Source organism: Colletotrichum jinshuiense, chromosome 2 (assembly GCF_051148585.1).
Source record: "Colletotrichum jinshuiense chromosome 2, complete sequence".
Taxonomy (NCBI): domain Eukaryota; kingdom Fungi; phylum Ascomycota; class Sordariomycetes; order Glomerellales; family Glomerellaceae; genus Colletotrichum; species Colletotrichum jinshuiense.
The window spans coordinates 2,989,820-3,012,767 of NC_139309.1; the positions used below are offsets into that span (position 1 = coordinate 2,989,820).

The 22,948-nt window shown below is 52.5% G+C and overlaps 4 protein-coding genes across 4 annotated transcripts; 2 read left to right on the top strand and 2 right to left on the bottom strand.

Moving 5' to 3' along the window:
• Window positions 1-5,514: 5,514 nt before the first annotated feature.
• EsH8_II_000813 (uncharacterized protein) lies at window positions 5,515-6,847 on the top strand (the record flags this gene model as incomplete). Its single annotated transcript, XM_083264111.1, has 5 exons — window positions 5,515-5,543; window positions 5,714-5,948; window positions 6,007-6,171; window positions 6,223-6,657; window positions 6,716-6,847. The coding sequence occupies 5 exons, from the start codon at window positions 5,515-5,517 to the stop codon at window positions 6,845-6,847; spliced, it is 996 nt and encodes a 331-aa protein (XP_083121433.1).
• Window positions 6,848-7,911: 1,064 nt separating this feature from the next.
• On the bottom strand, window positions 7,912-9,489 carry EsH8_II_000814 (mitochondrial branched-chain alpha-ketoacid dehydrogenase kinase-domain-containing protein; the record flags this gene model as incomplete). Its single annotated transcript, XM_083264112.1, has 4 exons — window positions 7,912-7,975; window positions 8,039-9,024; window positions 9,102-9,250; window positions 9,375-9,489. The coding sequence occupies 4 exons, from the start codon at window positions 9,487-9,489 to the stop codon at window positions 7,912-7,914; spliced, it is 1,314 nt and encodes a 437-aa protein (XP_083121434.1).
• Window positions 9,490-11,283: 1,794 nt separating this feature from the next.
• On the top strand, window positions 11,284-12,480 carry EsH8_II_000815 (uncharacterized protein; the record flags this gene model as incomplete). Its single annotated transcript, XM_083264113.1, has 3 exons — window positions 11,284-12,060; window positions 12,116-12,195; window positions 12,264-12,480. 3 exons carry the CDS (start codon window positions 11,284-11,286, stop codon window positions 12,478-12,480), a joined length of 1,074 nt encoding a protein of 357 aa, XP_083121435.1.
• Window positions 12,481-14,548: 2,068 nt separating this feature from the next.
• On the bottom strand, window positions 14,549-15,949 carry EsH8_II_000816 (uncharacterized protein; the record flags this gene model as incomplete). The annotated part of the gene is made up of 1 exon (XM_083264114.1): window positions 14,549-15,949. The coding sequence occupies one exon, from the start codon at window positions 15,947-15,949 to the stop codon at window positions 14,549-14,551; it is 1,401 nt and encodes a 466-aa protein (XP_083121436.1).
• Window positions 15,950-22,948: the final 6,999 nt, after the last annotated feature.

Here is a 22,948-nt window from a genome sequence, read left to right on the forward strand (position 1 = left end):
CAACTTACACCGCATGCGGCCAAATGGACAGGACCCTTAGGGTTGCCTCCCACGCTTATCTGTTCGGGCTAAGTATAGCTGCACCACGTGGCCACCGTCACTGGACCTGGCGTTTTTTTTTTCTATTCTCTCTTGGTCCCTCACTGTCGGGCTCCGGAATGCATCGGTTGATGCAGGCTTGTCGGCGTAATGGTTCACGCAATCAACTAAGGCCCCTAAAGTCGATAACCGACGAGCGGTGGTTCCCCAGGCAGCACTGGCAGCTGCCTTGAAGTCTTATCCGTACTGCATGCACAATGCCGCCCCTACCGCACATTTGGCGCGCCGACTTCCTTGACTCATTGTTTTTCTTTTGCTACTCTTCTCATTTTGCCTCGGAACATCCATAAACCTGACAGGTCCCGACGCTTCCGAGTGGCCTTCAGTCTCCCCGGGTTTCTCCTTACTCGAAGCGCAAATCCCCCGGTGTGGACCCTGCCCTGCTGACGAGAAATACCCCGCCATTGGATACCCCGCCACCACCGAAGCCATCGTCAATGCTAATGACTCTTTCCCTCTTGAGCAAAATACTCTCTAAGCTCTCATACAGGAGAGCATGCCCCGGCAGGCATTACAACCTCTGTTTTGCAGCGCTCTTTGCGAGGCTGGGTCTACTCCTGCAGCAACCACGAGCCGACCTTGGAGATCTTTAATGGCGGCAAGAGAGTAGCTGACTCTCCCGACTACATGAGCGTTAGTCACCCACAACGCCCTGCCTGCGGAAGCAGCGGGTGATTGGCTCATGTTAGTACACATTTTCTAACAGTTATCATGTGGAAATAGGGTTTCTGGGCCGGAATATGAGACCAAACGGCCGCTGACTCCAAATGCCGAGGGGTAAGCCCCAACAACTATATCGGCATATACGTTAAACCTCTTCAGGATTGCCAACAATGTCTCCCAGAACACAACTGTTCAACAATTTCGGTTTCCTTCCCGGAAAGACCACACCCTCCCGTCGTCATTCTTATCACTGAGACCTCCAACAGGACTACCGCAGCCCTGATGTAGCGGCTCAAAAGCCCTACTCCGTGGCAAGTTCTGTCAAGAACTACTGAGTGTCTAAGTTGGGACTCCTTAGTGAAGTTGGCCGGGGCGCTTATTAGAAACAACCATGTTAATCATCCTCACGCGACTGGACCATTATCATGCTTGGCTAGAGCACCAGGCAAAAGGGTGCCACTCGTAAGCTCAGCACCATCGAGTCCGAGTTCCAGCGCAACTTTGCATTGCTTCTCGATAGCTCTAGGGTTCTAGAAAAGGTACAAAAACCCCAATCGCGAGATAGTTTCCACAGCGCGTAGTACCGGTGCCGAGGTGGCCTTTTTTCGACCCGCCCACTTCTAGCCTCCATTCGGCATATTCACGGCATAGATTTGGACACCACAGCGAGCTGGTCTCCCACAACCGCGCCCGCTCCGAGGTTTTCGAAATGAATCGGCGCCGACAAAGTCGTCATCTATTTACTAGACCACCGATGGCATCGTTGCCAAGGGAGGGTCTCCCAAAACAAAGGTGAGGCGTCGAGGAAACTGGTATTCAACCCATATTCAATTCATCTACAGGGTTCGGTCTCGGGTTGGAGCCGGGTGTTTGAATTGGTTTTTGTGAATGTGTATGCTCTATTGGGATTCATTCGACCGTCTTGCACCTGGCGCAAAGAGTTGTTTAAAATAATCGGCCATCTCGTCGTCAGCCCACTTGGCAACTCGTTGAACGTTGAATTGTACCCCGGTAGTAGCATTTATAGCTCCAGTATGAACAGTAACGGGGTGCACAATAGTGGACAAAGCCCGTTGCGCGGTTAAGTTCATATACTTTCAACACATAATGGATGCATCCCGGCCACAATGCACCCCGCCAATTTGGCGTCGTCCTAAGTTCACTTTATGCTCCTGCCACCAGCCAACCCTGAAGTCGTCTACCGCCTCACAGAGACGGCGCCAGACGGTGGGCGTACACTATACGTGACTCGATCCACCGTCTTTGACGATCGGAGCGTTTCTCTCTCCTTCCCCTCCAGTGTCCCCTCGCGTTCCCACTGCTGGTTAGGTTGCAAGCCGGTAGCCTTGCACGGCTCTCCCGCCGCCGCCGCCGTCGCCGCGATTCATATCCCAACCTTCATCCCAGGCCCTTGAAGCAAAACTCGCTCCCAAAACAAAACCGTGCCGGGGGTGGAGGGCCAGGGGGGGAAGTGTATGGGCCAACCGGCACATCCGCGGCGCGGCGTCCATTTGGAATGACAGCTGGTGGAGCAACAGAGTCCGTGCCAGCACAGGATCCGGTCCCAGAGAACCACTGGTCCCCTCGTGAGATGAAGAAATCTCATGGCAAATGCAGGGAAAAGATGAGCGTCCGGACAGTTTCCCCGTTGGCGCCGCCGCCGCCGCCGCCGCGGCAGCACTCGCTCGTCGCCATCACTCCACCATGGCGCCCCCATCGTATGCTCCACGGGCCTTCAGGCCACCCCTTCTGCGCTATGTGACTCTTTTACCCGTTCGTTGAGCCAAGATTCAATAATCCGTCGGGAAGGAGGACCCAGCTGCCGGGCTTGACCGTTTTGTTTGCCTCGTCCGGGATGCCTAGCAGGGGGCATAACATCGCTGGTATTGTGCGCCGGGTCATGGCTGGTTAACGGGCTGCACGGTGTAAGGAGCAACTTTATGCTTCTCCTCCGGTCGGGCCCCCTTGGCAAGCCGCGCCGGTCCCCTAAGGGTTTTGACGGGCTGCTTTCCCCGCCAAATGTGCAATATGCTGGAAATTACATGCATCAGCAACAAATACTGACGGGCATGAATTTGCTAAGGTTTGGGCGGGTTTCCGGCTCCAATATTCGAACCGTGTTTGGAGTCCGTGTTCCAGGGAACCAAGAACCCATGTCGAGCTGCCTGAACAGTCGATAGCGCAGTGTGGCCACCCTGCCATGGCGGACTTTGCCAGAAACCTCGAGGCCATCTCATTCAGCGATCCCCTCCTGGACGCGGGGCCTCGCTCCGCTGAGTTGCAAAGCTAGGCCCGTTTCTCGCGAGCTTTTGGGGGCTGGTAATATTCCTCGAATATAGCCGCGCAAGGGTTCGGGCACTGGCCCTTTGGTCGTGTTTCCACCCCCTTTTCCGTTAATGGACGTGCGGCTGTCTCGCGGGACAGCAGGCCCCTCGAGGTTCCATCAGCTGCGACGCGTAGACGAGCTTTTTCTAGAAGCTCTTGGCCGCAAATCTCGGTCCGGGGTCTGCGGAGCCCATGTCGTCTCAAGTTCTTCCGTGAATCTTCCCACCTTGGGGGGTCCTCTGTCCCGCCTCCTCTGACAGCAACGTGCTCGAAGGAGGGGCGTGTTGATGACACACGGCTGGATTTTTTATGAGACGGGTGGGCTTAGCGTGTCCGTCTTCTCGAAGGAGGCGGGACTTCGGTGCTGCCCGTCTTGTTTCGACGACGGCGATGGGAAACGATATTGGGCAATCTCGGGGGTTGGGACATGACTTGAGGGATGTGACCTCGTGAGCGGTGGGTATCGACGTCTCCAGAAGCCCACGGTCGTTCGGGTCTTTTGCTGACTCGGCGGAGATCATGATGTCGTGCTGCCGGCGCACCTATGCGAACTAGGTTCTGACCTTCTGCAGCCTCTGCATATTATCGGGCCCTGTGAGCTCCAGAACAACGGAAGTTTTCCTCCTCGCACGCGCTCCTGCTGCACCCTTGGAGGCGCTAGCCTAGACATGAGAGGGATGCTGATGTGACAGGGGGCCCGTCTGCTTCCGGCTCATGGTGTACCACAAAGCTGGAACCGCCGACCCGGGGCCGCCACCGTGTGTGGCCGGTGAAACATGTCTCTGGGCCGCCGGACGGGAGCCGTTGTGAGCCCGGGCAACTGCGTGCCTTTGCCACGGGGGTCTATAGGCTCGGGTCTCTCCTCTGGCCGCCACTCCCAAGAGCGACATTCCGCCTCGAGAAGTAGATGCGTTGATCTCCAATAAGATGACTCGCTCGTCTAGCTTCGGGCTGTTGAAGAAGGCAACTGCACAGTCGTGCCCCGCGGGCTCTAGCGCCTGTCGGCGTGGGGTGTTCGATTCCTCTTCTGGAATTTATCCAGGGCGGTGAGACCCATTCCATGCGGGACAGGACGCTGACGGAGCGGTGTACATGTCCGGATGCGGGCTGCACCCACTGTCGTCGACTGGACAACGGGGCACCACCGCGCAGAAGTCCCCGTACGCTGTGCATAAGCGTCGGGCTCGTTCAAATTTGAATGCGCAAGCTCTCGTGCGGCCCATGCCGTGCCGACATGTCTGTCGGAGGAGGCTCCGGACGGCACCCGACTACACCACCCCAGTGTCGTTGGGGGCGAGCCGCGGGAGCCGGCCAAATTGGGCTTGCGTTTCCTGCGAGAGCGTCGTATGCAGCTATTGGGAGTGCCCGGTATGTTGGCCGTGTAGCAAACAATACGATCTGCGATGCTCGGACTTGCCCGGTGCATGCATTTAACTCCTGTATTCGTTGTGGCCGTGTGATACTTCGACTACATGTCCGCGAGCTACGGTGGCATTATTGGCACTGGAAGGAAGTCCAAGGGACTCAACTCTGGAGAGCATTCACCACCGGCGAAATAGCATATTCTTACATGTTGTTTTCAATTACAAGGGGAGGTCTATGAAACCAGACTGGGTGGCAGGCACATTAATGTTGAGCCATGCTCGGCATCGTGACTCTCATAGTACAATTACAAGTTACAAGTTCAAGCAGAACTGTGAATGACACCATTGAGTAGATTGCTTCGGGGGTAAATGTGCTGTTCATCTCGCTCGGAGGGAGGGAGATGGAGACTTGTTGTCGGCCTGGCATTTGCTCGATTGGCTCTTGCCCAGTTGGTTTGGCTTGTGGCTGAGGCAAGAGCCACGACCTACCTGCTCGATGCCGTGCTTTCCCTGAGTAACAAGACAGGGCAGACGTGTATCTGAGGAAGGCACCTTCTGGATTTCCAAGCTTGCTTGCCTCGCTTGAGTATATTTATACTTATTTGATATTTTCTCTCCCTTCTTAATCTTCTCCCCGTTCCCTATCAAAGCTGCTCTTCAGGAACAGCAGCGTTGGGTCGCGATATCTATCACCAGCCGCCCAACCAACAACACCTTACCACCTCGTTACTTCATACCTTCTTCACACTCCCGTGAAGAGACCAACTGACTTCTGAATGCTTCCTGCGCTGAAGCCACCATCAAGCTACTGTCCTACATACGTCTTACACTTGACAAAAGACCGGCCTTGATCACACCTGACCAGTTATCTCCTCGTCAGCTTCCTTCCCAGGCTCCTACTACTTCAGGCGGTTTTCAAGACGTAGCTGCCTTGTGCCCATCTCACACGAATTTGGACCTTTCTTCATTCCACTACTTCCGATCCCTTCCAACACTCAGCCGCCCGTCCCTCTTACTGCAAACCCTCATCACAACCAGTCAAAGCAGAACCAAGCCCGCAAATATGTCGGCTAGTACTTCTCGCCCAAATGGGTATGTCATCAAAAGAACAGATCTCTTATTTCCGATCAAATTACTGACGAGCATCACATCAGTCCGCACAACGACGGACAAAAGCCACCTGAGAAGCAAGTGAACAATCTATGCCAAACCGAGGGAAGCGGTAATATAAGGTCTTGCTCATGCTAACGCAATCTTGACAGGTACCGCTGTAAAGTAGGCGGAGAATGGAAGCCATGGACAAGCTTCTCCAAGAAACAGCAAAATATTGTCCAAGGCAAGCTAAGCCGACGCGTTAGAATTGACCCTGGCAACACTGGTATGACTTGCCGAGTTCACTCTGGCGAACCCGTCAAGGAGATCCAGTGCGAGGGACCTTGCGACCAGATCCGCGGGCTCGATGATTTCTCGAAGAACAGCAGGAGCAATGGAGTCTATGTAAGTGTTCTAAATGAGCACCCTTTACGTGCTGAATTCTTACACATGCCCGGGTCAGATCTGCAAGTTCTGCCAGCATTGGGTAAACACGCAAGAACCCGGCTACGCCCCTTGGGCTGGCCCAAATACGCAGCTTGACCCGCTGGAAGAAATGGACGATTTCGAAAATCGTCTTCCTACGGAGCCTTCGGAAATATTCGATTTTCACAACAACAACGACCGTGTGAGTAATATCTGACATGACATTGTTCACTAAACTGACCTTTCGAATTAGCCTTTCGCTCCCATTACCGGCACCGCTGGTCTCGACGCCGCCGATGATGACGAGCTTGGGGCTCTCTCTCTTCGGCTGGCTGGTCTCAACACCAGCAACACCGGACGTAAGATCACTGCGCCATGCCTGGACAACGAGAGCGTAGTGTCGACTCGCCGCGACACGGGATCTATTATATCCCACTCTACCAACATGAGGAACCTGGGACCCAATGTGTGGTTCAGCCAAGCTGAAATCGCCCGGGATCAGACGGACCGCCGGATCAAGTACAACGCGTGGGACTCTAATGGACAGCAACACGAGATCATCAAAAGCCCTACTGTTCAGTCTGGACGATCGTCTCCATTAACGGACGCTATAGTCGGCGGTTCAAATAGCCACGCCAAGAACAATACCCATGGAAAGAGGCCTGCTAGCGGTGGCCCATGGGCCGGGGTAAGTCTACAATATCTCAACATCCCTTTCCGTTTGCATGTCTCTAAGCCCGAAGTAGGATCGAACCGCCGACAGAAGGCAGCTCTCCCAGCAAGAGCACCGCGAACTGCAGAAGAACATGCCACAAAGGAAGCAGATAGTCCCGTACGGAGATCTCGACGATGGCGACGACGATGAAGATTCGGACTAAGAGAACCGTTACGCACTTGGGAATGCTTGACGAACTTAATGCGAGATACTGGATTAGGTGGCCAAAATACCTTCACCATTAAGGAGACTGGTAATCCCGGGGATATGTTCATCTCAATTCTTTATTGCTCAAGCCCAAACATTTGCTTCGCCTGCGCATATGATGCAGGCAGGTACTGGGACCCGTTTAGGTGTTTTCCTAACTATACGTTGCGAACACCAGACGCTCGGCAGGGGGGAATGGTTCCCCTTTACTATTTTTGCCGGATTTGGGGGTGGTGGATGGATGATTGGCAGGACGCCGGGAAACCTTGTTCTCGAGATAGAAACATTGATAGGGAGGCACCACAATGAAGTCACGTTACGATGACGCCAGGAAGTTCCAAGTTCCTCTCTCCTTGTGAATGCAATCATGTATTCCAGTAACCTAAACGACAGAAACAGGCGTTGTGAGAAACGCAGAGACGCCGCCGCCATCCAGTCTCGATTTTGTGAATGCGGACTGTCCGAGTGTAATATCCCAAACCCAACCCAGGCGGAGGTGGCTTATTTTTCTCGTTTGAAAAGTGCCCCCTCCATCCAGCGATACCCTCCTCCCATAAAAATATATGTCTCCTATCCCGCGACAGGTACGGTGATAATCATAAGCAAGCAAAAATCCCAACACTTTGTTGGTTTACAATGGTTCGGCCGTACGCCAGGCTACCCCGAATGTATGCCCCCAAACCCTTCCCTCCCTCAATTCGTCTTGTTATGCGGGTGCCGAAAAACAGGAGATTGGAACAAAAAAGGGTCCCCAGGAACGAGTTCAGCTTGTGGGGGCACACGACCGAGATGGCCAGATTTGAACGGCGATTAATAGTCTCTCCAGAGGTAAGTCATTTACAGGTCGCTGTCGCGCTTGTAATATCCTGGATCGGTGTCGTTGCCCCGGTTCATCATCTCCTGGGCGTCTCCCACCTGTCGGCGCTCCGTGATCTCGCGATCTTTGAGCCTCTTGTGCAATGTATATCTCAATCCTAGCGTCAATCCTCGAGCGTTCTTGTCCCTCATGACTGCTGGTCCCTATTGCAGGGGTTCTGATGAGCTGGATAAACGGTTAAGATGTAGGTACACATCTGTGCCGTATCTGAGAAAATGGTCAGCACGTCGTCCAAGGCACTCAATTTGACGGGCATTGCGCAAAACTCACCCTTCCATGCTGATAAGTTTCAAGTCGCCGCCAAAGTATCGCGCGTAAAGCCGCGAGATAGGCAGCCCGTACCCGAACCCAGCCATTGGCGCCTTGAAGTCATTTTTGTCAAAATCCGGATCCAGATTCGGTGTTCGGTCCACGGTGGTGTACATGTATGTCCAAACAAGGGGGATAGAGCTCCGGGGGATGCCGCCACCCTCGTCCGAGATCTTGATGGTGATGTCCTCCTTGCCCTCTGCAACAATGACCTTCGTCACAGGAAACTCCTGCTTGTCCTGGCCGTGTGTCTCGACAACGGCGCGAAGCGAGTTTTTGAGGGTCTCGAAAAGCATGTGCGACAAATGTCCAGGAACATACATGAAGTTGATGTTGGGGTTGCACACGAGTTGGATCTTGGGAGCCTCAAAAAGGCCGTAGTGATCCTCGCAGACAAACCGCGCGTTCTCGATGGCTTCTTGCGCTAGGTCTTGGACGTTGGTCTTGGTGCAGATGATGCCAACGTAAGTCGGATCACGGTGGTGGCTTTGGTCGGTCAAGGCAATATGCTGGCCGATAAGCATACGAATGCCTATACGCGACATGTAGAAGCGGTCGAGGAAAGACTGGATGTTGTTGTCGATTTGCATGCGCTGTCTCTTGCGTTTGTACTCCAAGATGCCCTGAGCCATGGTAGTTACGACTCCGTCGTGTCGCCTCTTGATGCCGTGTAGGGCCTTGGCGAACCGTTCGTTATATAATCGGAGCTCGGGTGGCCAGTCACCAATGTCGTCGACCATGGCGAAATACCGCCGTGCGGCAACGTTCTTTTGCTTGCTCCAGCCATTTCCGTTTGACTGCGGGAGAGATGCATATTGCCCTTCCTCGATGCTCGGATTCCGTGTCGCCTCTGAAAGCATGGAGCCTTTACCAAATGACTTGGACGGCTTCATCAATCTCTCTTTTGTGGACCTGTCAAGGTCAGGTCGTGGGAGTTGTGTGAGTTCCTGTGCGAACGCGTCAACGTCAGTGAGTCATGTCCCACATGCGCCATGATGCGCAATACGATAGGGGCTTGACGTACCTCGAACGATTGTGCGTACCAATCTTTCACCCGCTTCACGGAGGGCATATCATTGAGACCATCGGGGAGTTCGTCGAGTTCCTGGACGCGGTGGGCAAGGCGAATTGGTAGCTCCTCGGCGAGGAACTGCGAGGCTCGGAAGAGAGTTCCTGGACGTAAAGATGACTGGTTAGTATCAAAACCGGAAAATCAACTGCGAAACCTGTGCAATTGGCGCATTGCAGTCTTAGGCACGAAGGAGGAGGCGAGAGGAGCTGGGAAGGGTAGACGAACCGACAGAGGGCTTCTCTCCAAATTGAACCATCTGCCTCAAGCTCACGCCAGTTGCCGGGAAACTGGCGTAATGCCTTATGGTGTCCATCAACTTGTCCGTCTTCCTCCACGACATGTTGGGCGACTTGGAAACGGCAATCTAGTGTTGATGAGGTGTTCGAGAATCGAGTCAACCCCGCGTGACCGAGTTGGGGCGGCCTTTACCGAGGCTGTATGACGCAGGGCAACATGGAACAGGTACGGGCGGGCGGGCTGCGGAGAGAGAGAGTTCGAGGGATTGCGGGACGAGGTGGAAAAGATAGACAGGTCTAATGCTGCATGGTCAACCAAACTAGGGATAGAGGTCGCGTGCAGCGTACGGGAGGTGTTTCGTGTAGGTTTATTTCTGGCAATGAAGATGGAGCAGGAGTTGGAGCTGAGAAGGTGAGAGCTTAGGATTGCCGGGGACGACAGGAACAAGGCCGGGCCAGGCTCCTCAGTGGGGGGTTCCTGATGCTCTGGGCGGACCGGCAATGGGACGCTGGTACGTGCCCGACTCGGCGTCATGGGCGGGCCCATCGTTCGATGATAGCGCGACATGTACCTCGAGGGGCTCACATAGCCGACCGCAAAGGTGCGGCAGCCACAGCTCGCAATTGTCTACCTGGCTTGAGGCACAGATAGCCGAGTTTGGAATCCTCTGGCTTGTTCGACTATTCGAATTTTCTCAGGTTTCACAGTCGGTTATTTTTCATTTCTTATTTTCCTTTTAACTTTCTTGGGGTGGAAGTGTCATTCCTGTCGCGGGTGGTAGTACATACCTTGCGCCAGCAGCAGCCAAGGCAAGGCAAGGTGAGTGAGTGAGTGAGTTGTGGCTGCCATGCATCTACAATCTACAAATAATACAGTAAAGAAACAACAAAAAGGCCAAGCCGACCCATCTCTTTGTGATGAAATACCGGACCATTTTATTATCTACTCAGCCATGTGCCCCGAGCGAAAGAGAAACTGAGGACGAAGGTGAATGGAAGTCAACACTAGCTCGTGCCAGTGGATGCACAAACCTCGAGGAGAACAAAGTACAGAGAAGAAACAAGAAACAAGAACGTAGAAAAGGATGATGTAAGCGTCTAGAGAAGGAGACAGGATTGTGTGTGGTCGGGCATGTGACGGGCGGCGGAAAGGAAGGGCCATCAACCGTCAACGTGTACCTCGCACACTATCATTTCTTTGCTCGCAACGCAAGGCAGCGCAACACACGCGACGACGGGCAACCGCGGCGTCGGGGACTCCCTTCAGCGTCTCTGCTTCCTCGTAGCCGAAAAAGCTACGGTGCGTGCCTCCCCCACATGGGAGCTGTTGCAGCCGCTCAGACCGCCCCCGCCCCAAGAGCATCCCGGTCCCGCCCTTCTCCTACGTCCCGCCGTCTCGCTCGCTGGCATGGCATGGCCCTTTTTTCTGCGCACACGCAGACAGGAGCGCCCAGCTTGACCCCTGTGGTCACATGCAAGGCGCCACAATTCTTCAAGCCCCCCAACTCCCGTCCAGCCTTCACCAGCCTCCCAAGCCGCCTCACCGCGTCGAACGCGCCAAAGACAAGACTCGACGCATCGCCAATTGGTTGGCTTCTTGGACCAAACAGCGCCCGACATCCTGCGGCAGACACCCAATTCCAATTCCTGCACATAACTTGGCCATTTCGGATCGTCTTCGGAAATACTACGTCCGACTAGTTTCTGCCGCTTTCATCCTGTACATGCAGAGTCGTCGGCTCGCAGTCCTTCGACCCTGACCGGCAGCTCGCCCTGCGTCGCGTCTCCCTATCCGTTTGCCTTTGAGAGGAATAGGACGGGAGAGGCCAAAAGACCCGGTTTTTTGGTTGGCCGGTCGCCGACCCGAATACTACAGATACATCACCTAATGACCAGCTATGTCTGACGGCAGGTCGGATTCGGGGCTGGGCCTACGTTTTCTCGATCTAAATGACCAAGAGGACGACAACAGCCCATGCAAAGGCCTGAGGCGTACGAGGAGTCATTCTGGCAAATTGACCCCCGCCACACCGCACGCCTCATCACCGCAAATTTCAACGCCTTCCCTCCCTTCGCCCATGAGCTTTCGCGGCTTTTCACCTCTGTCACCGACTCCCCGTCAGCAGTATTTTTCAACGCCCGGCCAGCAGTTCTCAACGCCCGTGGCTAAGAGCCCCCTGGCGCGCTCCTGGACCGAGGACGACATCACAGCATCCGCCCATTCGGGCGAAAATGCAACTGAAGGCACCCGAGACACTCTAAGTCTCATCCAGAGACTCAACGATTTAGCGCAGAAACTGCTTTCGGGTGACGATGTTCCTGACACCAACGTTAGCGCCTTGCACGGAAAGCTTGATGAGATAGAGTCGGTTCTAGCGGGGAAGCCGCCTCAAGCAACACCACAAAACAAGCCAAAAACGTGGCCGATGGATGGCCAAAGTGTAGATCATGAATCCTTGTGGACATCACCCTCGCCCTCATGGTTTCGGTCTGGCCTATCAGAAATCTCGCCGTCGTTCCGGAGCTCATTCAGAAGGGACACGCCCTCACCCGAACCTACCGTGGAAAAGAAGCCCGCTATCGATACTTTCCGCCTCGCATCTGAAGCAGCAAAGCTCAACAGCGAATTGGAGACTCTGGTCACAAATCTCAAGGCTCGGCAAGAAGAGTCGGAGGTGAGGACGTCTTGGTTGCCATTCCACCCACAAACCCGCTCTAACAAATTCGCAGCATATTCACCAGCTTCTCGTAACCCGTGCTGAACGTGCAGCACAAAGAATCATCTTCCTCCAAGGACGCGTCCACAATTTGTAGGTTGTTGCTTGGCTTTTGGCCGATCTGTGCAGTGGTCCGTCGTCGATGCTGACTCACAGCGCAGGGAAGAAGAACTCCAAGAAAACGACTCTGAACTCAGCTACCTGCGATTGGGCCTCAAGGCCATAGAAGTGCAGTGCCCAACCGATATTGATGCCGACCTCGCCCAGAGCATCCAGAACTGGAAGGCCGACTGGACCGCCCTCAAACGAAAACGCGCCAAGCATAAGAGCTTCGACCGCTCCGCTTACAGCACCCCTGTGGGCACGCCATTGCGATGACCCCCCAGACTTGTTTTTACCCTCGTCTTTTATGCGTGATGACTCTAGAGATATGAACGAGTAATGAAGCCTTAAAAAAGTATCGAGTACGGTTATAGCTGAGCATAGCATGGTGTTTGGGGAACTGCAGGATACCCAGTCCAGAAAATCTTGCATCTCTTCTTAGGTCCTTTACTACAGCATAGCGGATACCAAAGTCATGAATCCAGTTTCTTGTTTGTCGCCTCTGGGCAATTGGAATACGTCTCTTAGCCGCATCGGATTCATTGTGACTCAACCAGTGATGTGAAGTCAGCCGCCCACGGTGCCCACCAAGTCGAAGAAGTCTACGAGCAATGGACGGGACCGCATTGTATGCAATTGAATATATTCTAGCCCCAGATCTTTCCAACACTCCCAAGCTCAAGCACCATCTCATCGACTACCTCGACTCAAGGGGCGAGAGAAAAGGGGGGAGGTGTGCATGGACTTCGGAGCTGTAGCATTCTGAACCCGTCACGAGAGGCTCAAGACAACCAACCATGGCATGCCCCAGGCAATTCTTCAGCAGTGCTTGATGTGTGCATGCGACCTGCTAAGAAAGATCCGGGATGCCGTCCGGGTTCTCCGCTATAGCGGCCGCGAGGCCGCCCGAGGCCTGCAGCGCCGCCAACGCAGGGGTGGTTCCTGTTTGTACTGTTCCACAGGACAGTGGATTCGGCGATCCAGTTCGGAGCTCACTTCTGGAGCATGAGAATGATGATGCCGCCCCGCCTTGTTGTGGATGGTGTTTTTGTTAGATACGCCATGCTTGAAATTGTCCCGCGAGGGAAAGAGTCCGCCCTCGGCTCTGTGAAGGAATCACCATAAACGGCATGTATGCTGCATGGGAAGGGAAGCAATATCAGTAAGACTAACGAGGAAGAAGTATCACGTTCCAGGTCACAGTCAAGGCCCGCTCATATGTATAGACTCTGCGAGCATCATCTGAATAAGCATGTGTGCCCGCACTGACGAGTTTTCACATCAGTCTGCGAGGTACCCGCCACATAAAACCCGGGCACCGATTCTATCTGCGTCAGAAAACATAATCAGCAGCCGCTTCGCCTATGCGCATTGCTTTCTTTCAACCAGGCAAACCAGAAAAGGCCGGGTAGGCCTCCTCCAGGAACCCCTCCATGGAAATTTGCTTCAGGGAAACCTACCCCGGGGGCGTCCGGGAGACCGAGCACCACCATTGCGTTGACATGTCGGCGCGCCTTACCGTAGTAACGGATATCCGGCTCCTGGGGATCCGCGTCGTTGAGCGTCTGGATGATCCTCTTCCAAGTCTGCGTACACATGAACTAGTAGTGACCCAGCCCGTACTCCCCAAGTATGCGAACACGGAACGGCTGCTCGGGCTCAAGCTCCGCCTCGACTATCTTGACCCAGTACTATTAGTTGACGCCAAACGAAGAGCGGTTCTTGAGAGCATCCCACCGCACAGCGGCGAGCTGCTATAGAGTCTACTCTTCAAGCAGATTACAAGCGGCAAAGAGAGTGTCTCCCTAATCGCGGGCCCCTGTCTGTCTCTCTGCTATCCAATAGTTGAAGTAGGACCGCACGGCGACCGTATCTGCGTCGCTTAGGCACCTCCGATCGTCGAGCACGTCGATAAGGTAGCGGCGCTGGAGCTCCTAGTTGGATAGCTTGTCGTCATCTAGCAGAAAGTCCTCGAGATGGATGGGCGGCAAAGAAATTATCCAGAACAGCGCCGTGTTGGGCCGTTTCAGACATACCATGAAAATCAAGCCAGGCTGTTTCCAGATGCCCATTCAGTATTCATGAGATTTGATTCCGCCGCGAAAGTAAAACGGCATTGCTGAGATGGGATTATATACTATTACAAACAACGCATCTCGTCCTGAGCTCACGCATAAACTGTATGTGTTAAGCATACCTGACTGTCCACGCCTGTAGTTTTCCGAGAGCTCCGATCCTGATCACTTGACCTGACCACAACCATCGCAATTGAAGATTAGTATTTCGGATGCTCTGGTTCGGGAGCCGGCGTTTTACGGCGCCTCGTATCGTCTTTAGTCGTATACTAGTGTCCACGTTCCTCCCTTGATGCCTTCCTCGCCTCGTCCGTCGCACTTAAGAAAAGGTTCCACTCCGCAACTTGCTCGTGCATATGACTGCTGAGAAGTGATTCAGGCGGATCCCATGAGTCCCAGTTGTCGTCGTCGGGCATATTGAGAAGATATGTAGGCATTCTTACAATTCTTTCACACAGGACCTGCTCCTTAGTGGGTTGCATATACTTATTGGTCCAGCCTTCTTCATGGGGCCAGCCTCCGCTTGTGTAGCTTTCAAGGTCCATAAAACACCCTTCCTCGATGCCCTCCTCTGCGAAGCGCCGCTTAACATGCTCTCGATAGTACCTATTGGGGCTCTGGATCGCGGCTTCCCACTGCTCCTCGCTTGGTTTTATGCCGTGTTGTAACTCATCAAAGAGACCCCGATAGTTTGCGGCAATGCATGCGAGTATAATGTAGTGTTTCATGTCAGGCCGTCGCCGTGCCAGTTCTTGAAGGGTGTCCTGGTGTGGCCAATGCGGCCACCAAAACAGTTCAGGTAGAGTGGCGCTATCTGTATTGCTGTTGATACGAGAGAGGTCATTATTCATGATAAAGCGCGCGTGGACAGCTTTTCGAACAGCATCTTCGTCGTAATAGTTCGGAAATATCTCCCCTGCACAGGAGTCCAGCCACCTTGCAAAGGATGTATGATGATAAGCGCCTCGAACGACGGCAGACACCTCGTTAGCAATGGGCTTCGGGCGCCGCAATCGCGAATAACGATCGATGTTGCCGTCCCAGGTAGCCATGAGTATCAAGACATCCTTTTCGGTGGTCAGTAGATCCCGAGGCAGTGGCTTGCATATCAGATCGGCTAGCTGGCTCGCAGACTTTTCACTGACAGGCCTCCGTCCACTTGTGTCGACGTGTCGGTCTTCTTGAATGTCAAACCAGTGATCATCTGCTTCCACGTACAGGGTTTCTTGGATTTCGAAGTAGTTATAATCTTCATCACCGGGCGACAGCGTCTCTTGGATGATTTTCGGGTTTATCCTGCGAATTTGCAGCGTGGACCGAACAGCGGTATCACCGTTAAGGCATGCTCCGGCTCTAGGGTTTTCGAGATTGACAGTACGTGTATGGTCGTCCATGACCGCATATCTCACGGCTTGATTGGTGATGGCTTCAAATAAAGCAGGGTTGTCGCTATCCCAAGCTTCCGCTGCGATAGAGACGTCTGGCAATAAGTCGAGCTCGTCGTAAAGTCTGTTATAACCTGCGATTGCACACGCCCGTCCGACTTGATAACGCATATCAGGGTAGCGCCGAGAAAGCTCTCGGTATGTTTCCTCAGTCGCAAGATCGGGATGCCAAATGCAGTAAGGCTTCACTGCATCAGTGCCCATCTCTGGTACCGTGTTGCTCATGATGAGACGGGCATTGCGGGCCCTGGCATATCGATCTTTGCCCTCTTCCGAGCAGAGTTTGGTGACCTCTGGTGATTTAGCGAAGCGTTCGTGGTGTCGGATCCCATGGATAATACAGTTTTCGGTGGTGCCCCCAAGATCTTGGGGTAGCTCTTCTCCATGGAATGCAGCAACTCTTTGCCTACGTCTTTCCTCATCCCTCTCCTTTTCTTTTTGAATTTTATATAGCAGTTGCGTGCACTCATCGATTTCTGGGTCTTCTGTTGCTACTACTGCGAGATTTGCTCCTTGTGTCGAAGTGGACATTTGGAGGCGGTTGCAGTGGTGGTGCTCGAGCACCTGGCGCCGACGGGAGGGGACGAGTAACGGCGCCGACAGTGCGCCTCGGAGCTGGCCATGAAGGCAGCGGCTGGGGAAAACAGCGATGGGCTTTGAGGCAATTTCATGTCGTGCTGCCGAGGTAGGTATTGTACGGCGTGCATATCTCAACAAAGTAGAATGACGATAGATGTGGAAAGACATCTTCTCCGCCGGTATGTATGGGCCGGACATATCATGTATGGTTCGCAGATGCACCCAACGGAGAGTCTTAGCGCGACAAGAAGCGCTCGCAATAGGTATGAGAAGATTGTGTTGGGAGAAGAAGTGAGTTATTATCGGCGTTGGACGGCCATGTTCGCACAAGACAATACCCAGGTGGCATTTCTGGATGGGGGAATGGGAGAAGAGCGGCCAAACCGACTCTGAGTCCACAGCGGGCCAATTTCTTTCTGGAGACTGTGATGCCGCCCGAGCTCGAAAATGGATATTGGGATCCGAGATTCCTGTGCCAAGGCAAATTAAGCTTCCCTGATATGGAGCAATATGCAAGGGTCGTCATGGCCGGAAGCTTGCCGACCCCTGATCAGGTCATATTTCATACAGAACAACTCCCAACCAACTGCAACCTCGTATTGGGCCAGCGGGCTTACAGGCCTTAGCTACATTTCCGCCCGCCACACCATACTGCCGCTATTCTGGCTTGCCAATTTGTTCAGTTTTCATTAAACTTCTCCGTAATAGCCCGATGAGTAGAACCAAGATAGCAAAAGGCGCCGAGATGGGGTCGCGCACGATGCTCTGGATCTCGAGAGCGGTGCTTCCAATCTCGCCGATAAGCACTGCCATCCTAGCCACCTTTGCTGCGCCGCTGAGAGCGGGCCCTCCGAAGTCTGAAAGACCGGAAGATCAATAAAAACAATAGTCAGAATCAGCTTCTTGATATTTTCTTTTCTCTACTCCGATCCCTTTAATTTGGGACACTAAGCCTATGGCTCTTCGACGTGAAGTTGAGCACCGTTAATAATATCACCGATGTCGTTAGGGTATCTGGATGTTATAAGTAAGTTGAATAAATTGTTCAATAAATATCGACCTGCCACGCCACGCGGTCAGTGCTCACATAGAGGGTGGTGGAAAATAAGAAGATCAGGTGGGCGAGTTGCAAGAACTACTTAAGAGGTCGGCTAGCTCAACTTAGCACAGCGGCAGCAGCTTAAAAGCATATATAACTGCCCCGGATTTGGTTGTTAATTCGTTGCAGTACCGCAGCGAGGTATTAAATACACGCCATAATTGCATGATATACGTGGCATACAGCGCAGCAACCTGAATAGAAACAAGAATCGATGTGTGCATCAGGGGAGAGGGATGTCCAGAAAACCTAGAGGAGGTGTGTTGTTGACGTATCGGCAAGGGCAAAGAGATTGCTGCAGTTCGAGTCGACGTCCGTGTCTCACGATAGGAACTGGTAAAACGATATATCCCGCTTGTCGTATTTAAGGGACCTAGCTTTGCAGGGTGTATACGTTGTAGATGTGAGGCACGGTCAGGTATCTTGTCTAATACCCTTCTACGTAAGGGATATATTAGTCTTGGTAAGGCGGTACTGCAGTTCCAGTAGTCTAGAATGATCAAACTCGACAGAAACATGGAGACTCATGTTTGGGTTTAATCTTACTCACAGTTAAGGTTAGTGAGAAGGGTTGAGAGATTGTCAGGGATCAACACCGAAATACCATGATCGGCCGTACAGCATCGTATACGTAGGAGCGTGGACAGGGAATAAGAGGTCGAGGACGCCACCAACACAGATATGAGAGGGACGGGCTGCCCCAACACCAAGTAGACGAGGCAGATTTCAGTGATAATCTTACAATATACCTAAGAGAACGAAGCTACTGTGCCTTCCAATCTGCCTATAACACCACTGACAGAAACATAGATATCTACAGAAAGGGTGTTGTTGATGATTGCATAGAACAGTTGACCTCAAGGCAGAGAGAGACCCAGGCGAGAGGAACAGTCTTATTACGTTACGACGTTGTTCTATAATGGTAAGGGGCATTTTGATCCTGGAGCCAACACTCGAAGGATCCAATGGCTTTACCCCGGCCATAGAGGCCAGTGGAAGCCGTTTGATCATGTTCGGCCCTTGACCTGTGCAGCAGGCACCCGCGAACTAGTATGTGCATGAATAGGCGAGCGGAGTAAATAAGCGATCTTTATGGGGGTGGTCATTGAAGACGGGTAAAACTGGCCAAGCCGGCCGACCGGCGGCAATATGTAGGATGATTTTCATTCATTCCCCATCGCCTGAATCTTTTTATTCGTTGTATAAATTCGACCAGTAGGCTGTGCTTGAAAACCCCGTGTATACATCTTGGAGATGACTAGTTCAGAACAATATAGATCACTGAAGGAACTGGGCCAACCAGCTAGAGAAATGGATCTGCGGCCGGGGACTTCAGAGACAGATAGACGTGACAGGAGATGGAACGGGCCGGCTGGGCAGGAGCTGCGGTCCCTTGCTGTTTCCGCCGGTTTATTGATACCTAAAGCTTGAAGTCCAATCATGCTGCTTTTTCGGGTCCTGTAGTTCTATATCTTTGGCGGCCAAGGCCTAGCAAATACTCTGCACGAGGAAACGGAAGCAAACGTAGTTGGAATGAGAGAGTGTAATGTATAAATAGAGTAAAAGGCCCCCATATTGAACCGCACAGGCCACTAGACGTCAGTTAATCGGCTCCTTCTTCAAGGATTACGTGTCTTAGTGCCTGAAGCATCAGCGAATCGGAGCCTCCAATATTTGTGCATGAGTTGCCGTATTAGGCAGTCGGCGGAGAGCACTTTAGGGTACGATGCTAAAAGACGACTTGTGGCCGTTGAAGGAATACTGGGCTAATCCATAGCTTTTTGTGGTATTTATGAAGTATAGAGCCTCGCTATTTTGGCGTCAAGACAGTCCGTTTGTTTAATCTCCTGTCGAACGTACAATGGTATCAGTCAAGCCTACTAGCCACATCTATCAACGTTACTGTTCGCATCACAGGATACCCATACGGGTGGTAAATCAAAAGTAGATCAATGCGGTAAAATTTTTCTGTATTCTTGCTTGTGTAGAAGCGAAAGTAGAAAGGTTGGCAGCAGCAGCAGCAGCAGTGATGAAGGTATTGCTGTTAGCAGCCCAGAGGTCCGAGTTTCGCTGCCCGTACTCTGGCTGGGTAATTGAACAGATCTCTCTACCGTATAGCATGCCGTACGATACTCTGAAGTTAACCATAATATGTTTTCAGAGTTATTCTTAATCCAGACGCCATCACGCAATAGTATATTCTCCTGGACACCAGGCCCCTGACTTGCTTTCTGGGTCGTCCGGTTAAATATGTTTTGCAAGCTGCTGTAACCCAGTAGAGTCTGCTGCTATTGGCATGTCTGAAATCCCAGAGCTTGATAGTGTTGTCGTTGTCAGAGCTCGATGCAAGTTGGCTGCCAACAGGAGAAAATGATACCGACCTGGCCCAGTCGCTAGAGTCCTCTAGAGTCTTCTGACACTGGCCTGTTGCTAGATCCCAGAGCTTGACAGTAGTGTCTATAGACGCCGATGCAAGCTGGCGACCATCAGGAGAAAAGGCTACCGACCTGACCCGGTCGTTATGACCCTCTGTTGTCTGCTGACAATGGCCTGTTGCTGTTGTTAGATTCCAGAGCTTGAAAATGTTGTCGTCAGAGCCTGATGCAAGATAGCAGCCATCAGGAGAAAATACTACCGACATGACCAAGTTGTTATGGCCCGTTAGAGTCTGCCAGCACTGGCCTGTTACTGAATTCCAGAGCTTAACAGTCATGTCATCAGAGGCGGATGCAAATTGGCTGCCATCAAGAGAAAAGGCTACCGACCTGACCCAGTCGTTCAGCTTCACGCTCTGCGACGGCGTTGATGAGAGGGTCTCAAAGGAATTGTACCGACAGACACGAATTGGGGGATTGAGGTTTAGGTTAATGCTTCCTTCTTCCGTCAGGCGGGGTAAAGAGGCTAAGCCCAATGGGACGCCGAGTATGCGTCGCGTTAGACTGGCAGGTAAGGCTGCCTTTTGAGATGACATGGATGTCGATTGTGGGCCGTAACTGCATAATCGAGCAAGTGTCCATAATGGACGGTGAGCTTAGCAGTGTGCCTACGTCTACGCTTCAGTTGCATGTAGCACCATCGCCTAGAAATTCGTCTTCAAGCTTGATGGTAAGATGGCGCACAGGGGCTGAAACGGGGCGCAAACTATCATTCCAACAAGCAAAATTGCCACGATAGCTTCATTTAGCCGAGCTGTCCTTTGGCGTGCAGCTCTTGGCGCTGCGCCTGCCCCGTGTATCTGCACGTGACCAACTCACAGAATTCCTACTTGTACAGGCTCTTTGCCCCTATTTCATTTCCAGAGAATACACCCCCCTTTTCTACGAACCTCTTACATCTGCTGTGCGCTCTGTACTGTCGTGAGGATGACGATGAGCCCTGGGCTTGGCGGTAAACTTTGTCGACGGCGGAGAAGGGCATGTATGTGTGGAACAATCCCAGGGGTATTGGAAAGGTCCGCCAAGTTTTGGGGGGACGAGATACTGGATGGGGATGATCTAGACGAAGATAGTGTCTGGGCGGGCATGTGGTGAGGTGAGTACTTGAGTAAGGCTTTATTAGCTGGAAAGTTTTGGCATGAAAGTTTGCTAAGCGGTTGAAAGAACTTGGAACAAGAAGTAATACTGAAATATATGTCCTCTCAATACTTTCAAGTCATCAATATTAAGTGCCTACCTGCCTTTCTTGATACTGGCAGTACTATGCCAGTAGTTTGGATGTCATATTAGAAGCCTGGTGGCCATCCGCCCTCACGGCTATGTACTTCTAGAACCAAGGATCAATGTTTTGGCTCGACTGGTTTCTTTGTATTGTCATGGTCGAACGAAAGATTAGCCATGACTAAGACGATGCAAATGCAAGTGCCTATTCTGCTACTGTAGGTGGGCAAAGCACAAGGAAGGATAGCGAGAATAGCAACTGGGGATGGGAGGTTGCTGATCTTTGGCCAGCCTATACAGCAAACGATTGACAAAGAAGTTTGTTGTGAAGACCAAGACATGGAAAATTTGGATCAAGTTAGCTTTTCTAGCAAGACCTGCAGAACAAGATACTTGTTTTGTGTTTGCGTCCAAGTGAGGCTGCGGTTCAATTCACCACATACCAGAAATATGGCTGTCGATTCGACGTAAGAGCTGCTATCCTCTTTAGGCAGTATTGTGGCATTCCAGGTAAGAATGCAAATCTACACAGCAGTTCCGACACACCGTATTAAACCCTGACCCTAGATGGGCCAGCGGTCAACTGTGAGCCGGGATGGCTGTGGCCGGATGATCGCGATGACGACTACCAGAGCCATTGAGGGCAGAGGTAACAAGGAATACCCATATCTTCCCCGGGGAGTTTATCTCGTGATGGCGATGCCCCCGAGAATGGGCTGCACGAGGAATCCACCACAACTGCAACGTATGGTATACAGAGTACGACGGGTGCTGTGAGATGACGTCACAACCTTGAGATATCTTTGGCCGGGCGAATGATGTGCGACACCGGGTTGGTACCATGTAAGTGCCGGATTACGTACACCGTAATGGAACTTATGCACTGCTTTTCGCGACTAACAAATGATAGTGTAAATGTGGTTTGTCTCAAAATGCAGCCCGACGGCGACCGCGACGGCGGGGCGTTGAAAATCGGCGCCGTTGAACGGGTCCCGGCCAAACCTTTTTTGATGGGCACTTTCAACCGCGGTCTAGTTCGGGCTCCGACAGGTGTCTGTCTACCTGGCCTCCTTACACGTGGGACATGAGACGGCCACACTCGTGACCCCAACGAAGTGGAATTGAGTAGACGGCCTTCTTGTTCTCTATTCTTGGAATTACAATGAATCGATAGAATTGCTGTCTTGTTTGTGAATGCGGCTCAAAGGTGGCGTGGGCTGAAGATGATGTCAATAGGCCCCCAAACGAAGGCCAAGAAGCGCGGCACACTTTCACCCGTAGCAGGATCGCTTGGCGTTTACTGGGCTCTGCACGCGGTCGTCGGCACTGAATCTTGACTTTGCTGGGCGATGTCCTTGGCGGCATTGGAACAACGCCAGCCACGTGATTCAATCCTGATTACCCAATCAAGGCAGCGGCGTTCAGTTGACTCCAATGTTGCTTCATCTTGGGCAACGACACCCAGGCGTTATTCCCATGCTACATGCCTAGGCATGTCAGGGGATCGTCTTCGCCATCAAGCATTCACTGCACCAGGGTCATCCTTGTCATGCAACTTCAACGTCATATCAAGCAACCCCATCCTTCTCCCATCACAAACCATCTCGAAGCAACCTATCCAACCTCTCATCTTCGACTGATCCACTGTCGATCCCAACCATTTGTTCGCACCAAAACTGCCTCCTCGCTGACACAACGTTCACCTGCCACCTCAAACCCCTGTTTCTCACCCCTCTAGCCCTCCCCCCTACGCCGTCTAGAAGATCCCTTTACGACACCGACTTTGGCCACCTTGCTCACGTCTCAGATTATTGCGACACTCCGGCCGTCGTGTAATTTTTTTCATCAATTTCTAGCGCATATTCCCAGTCTCCATGACGTCGTTTGAGA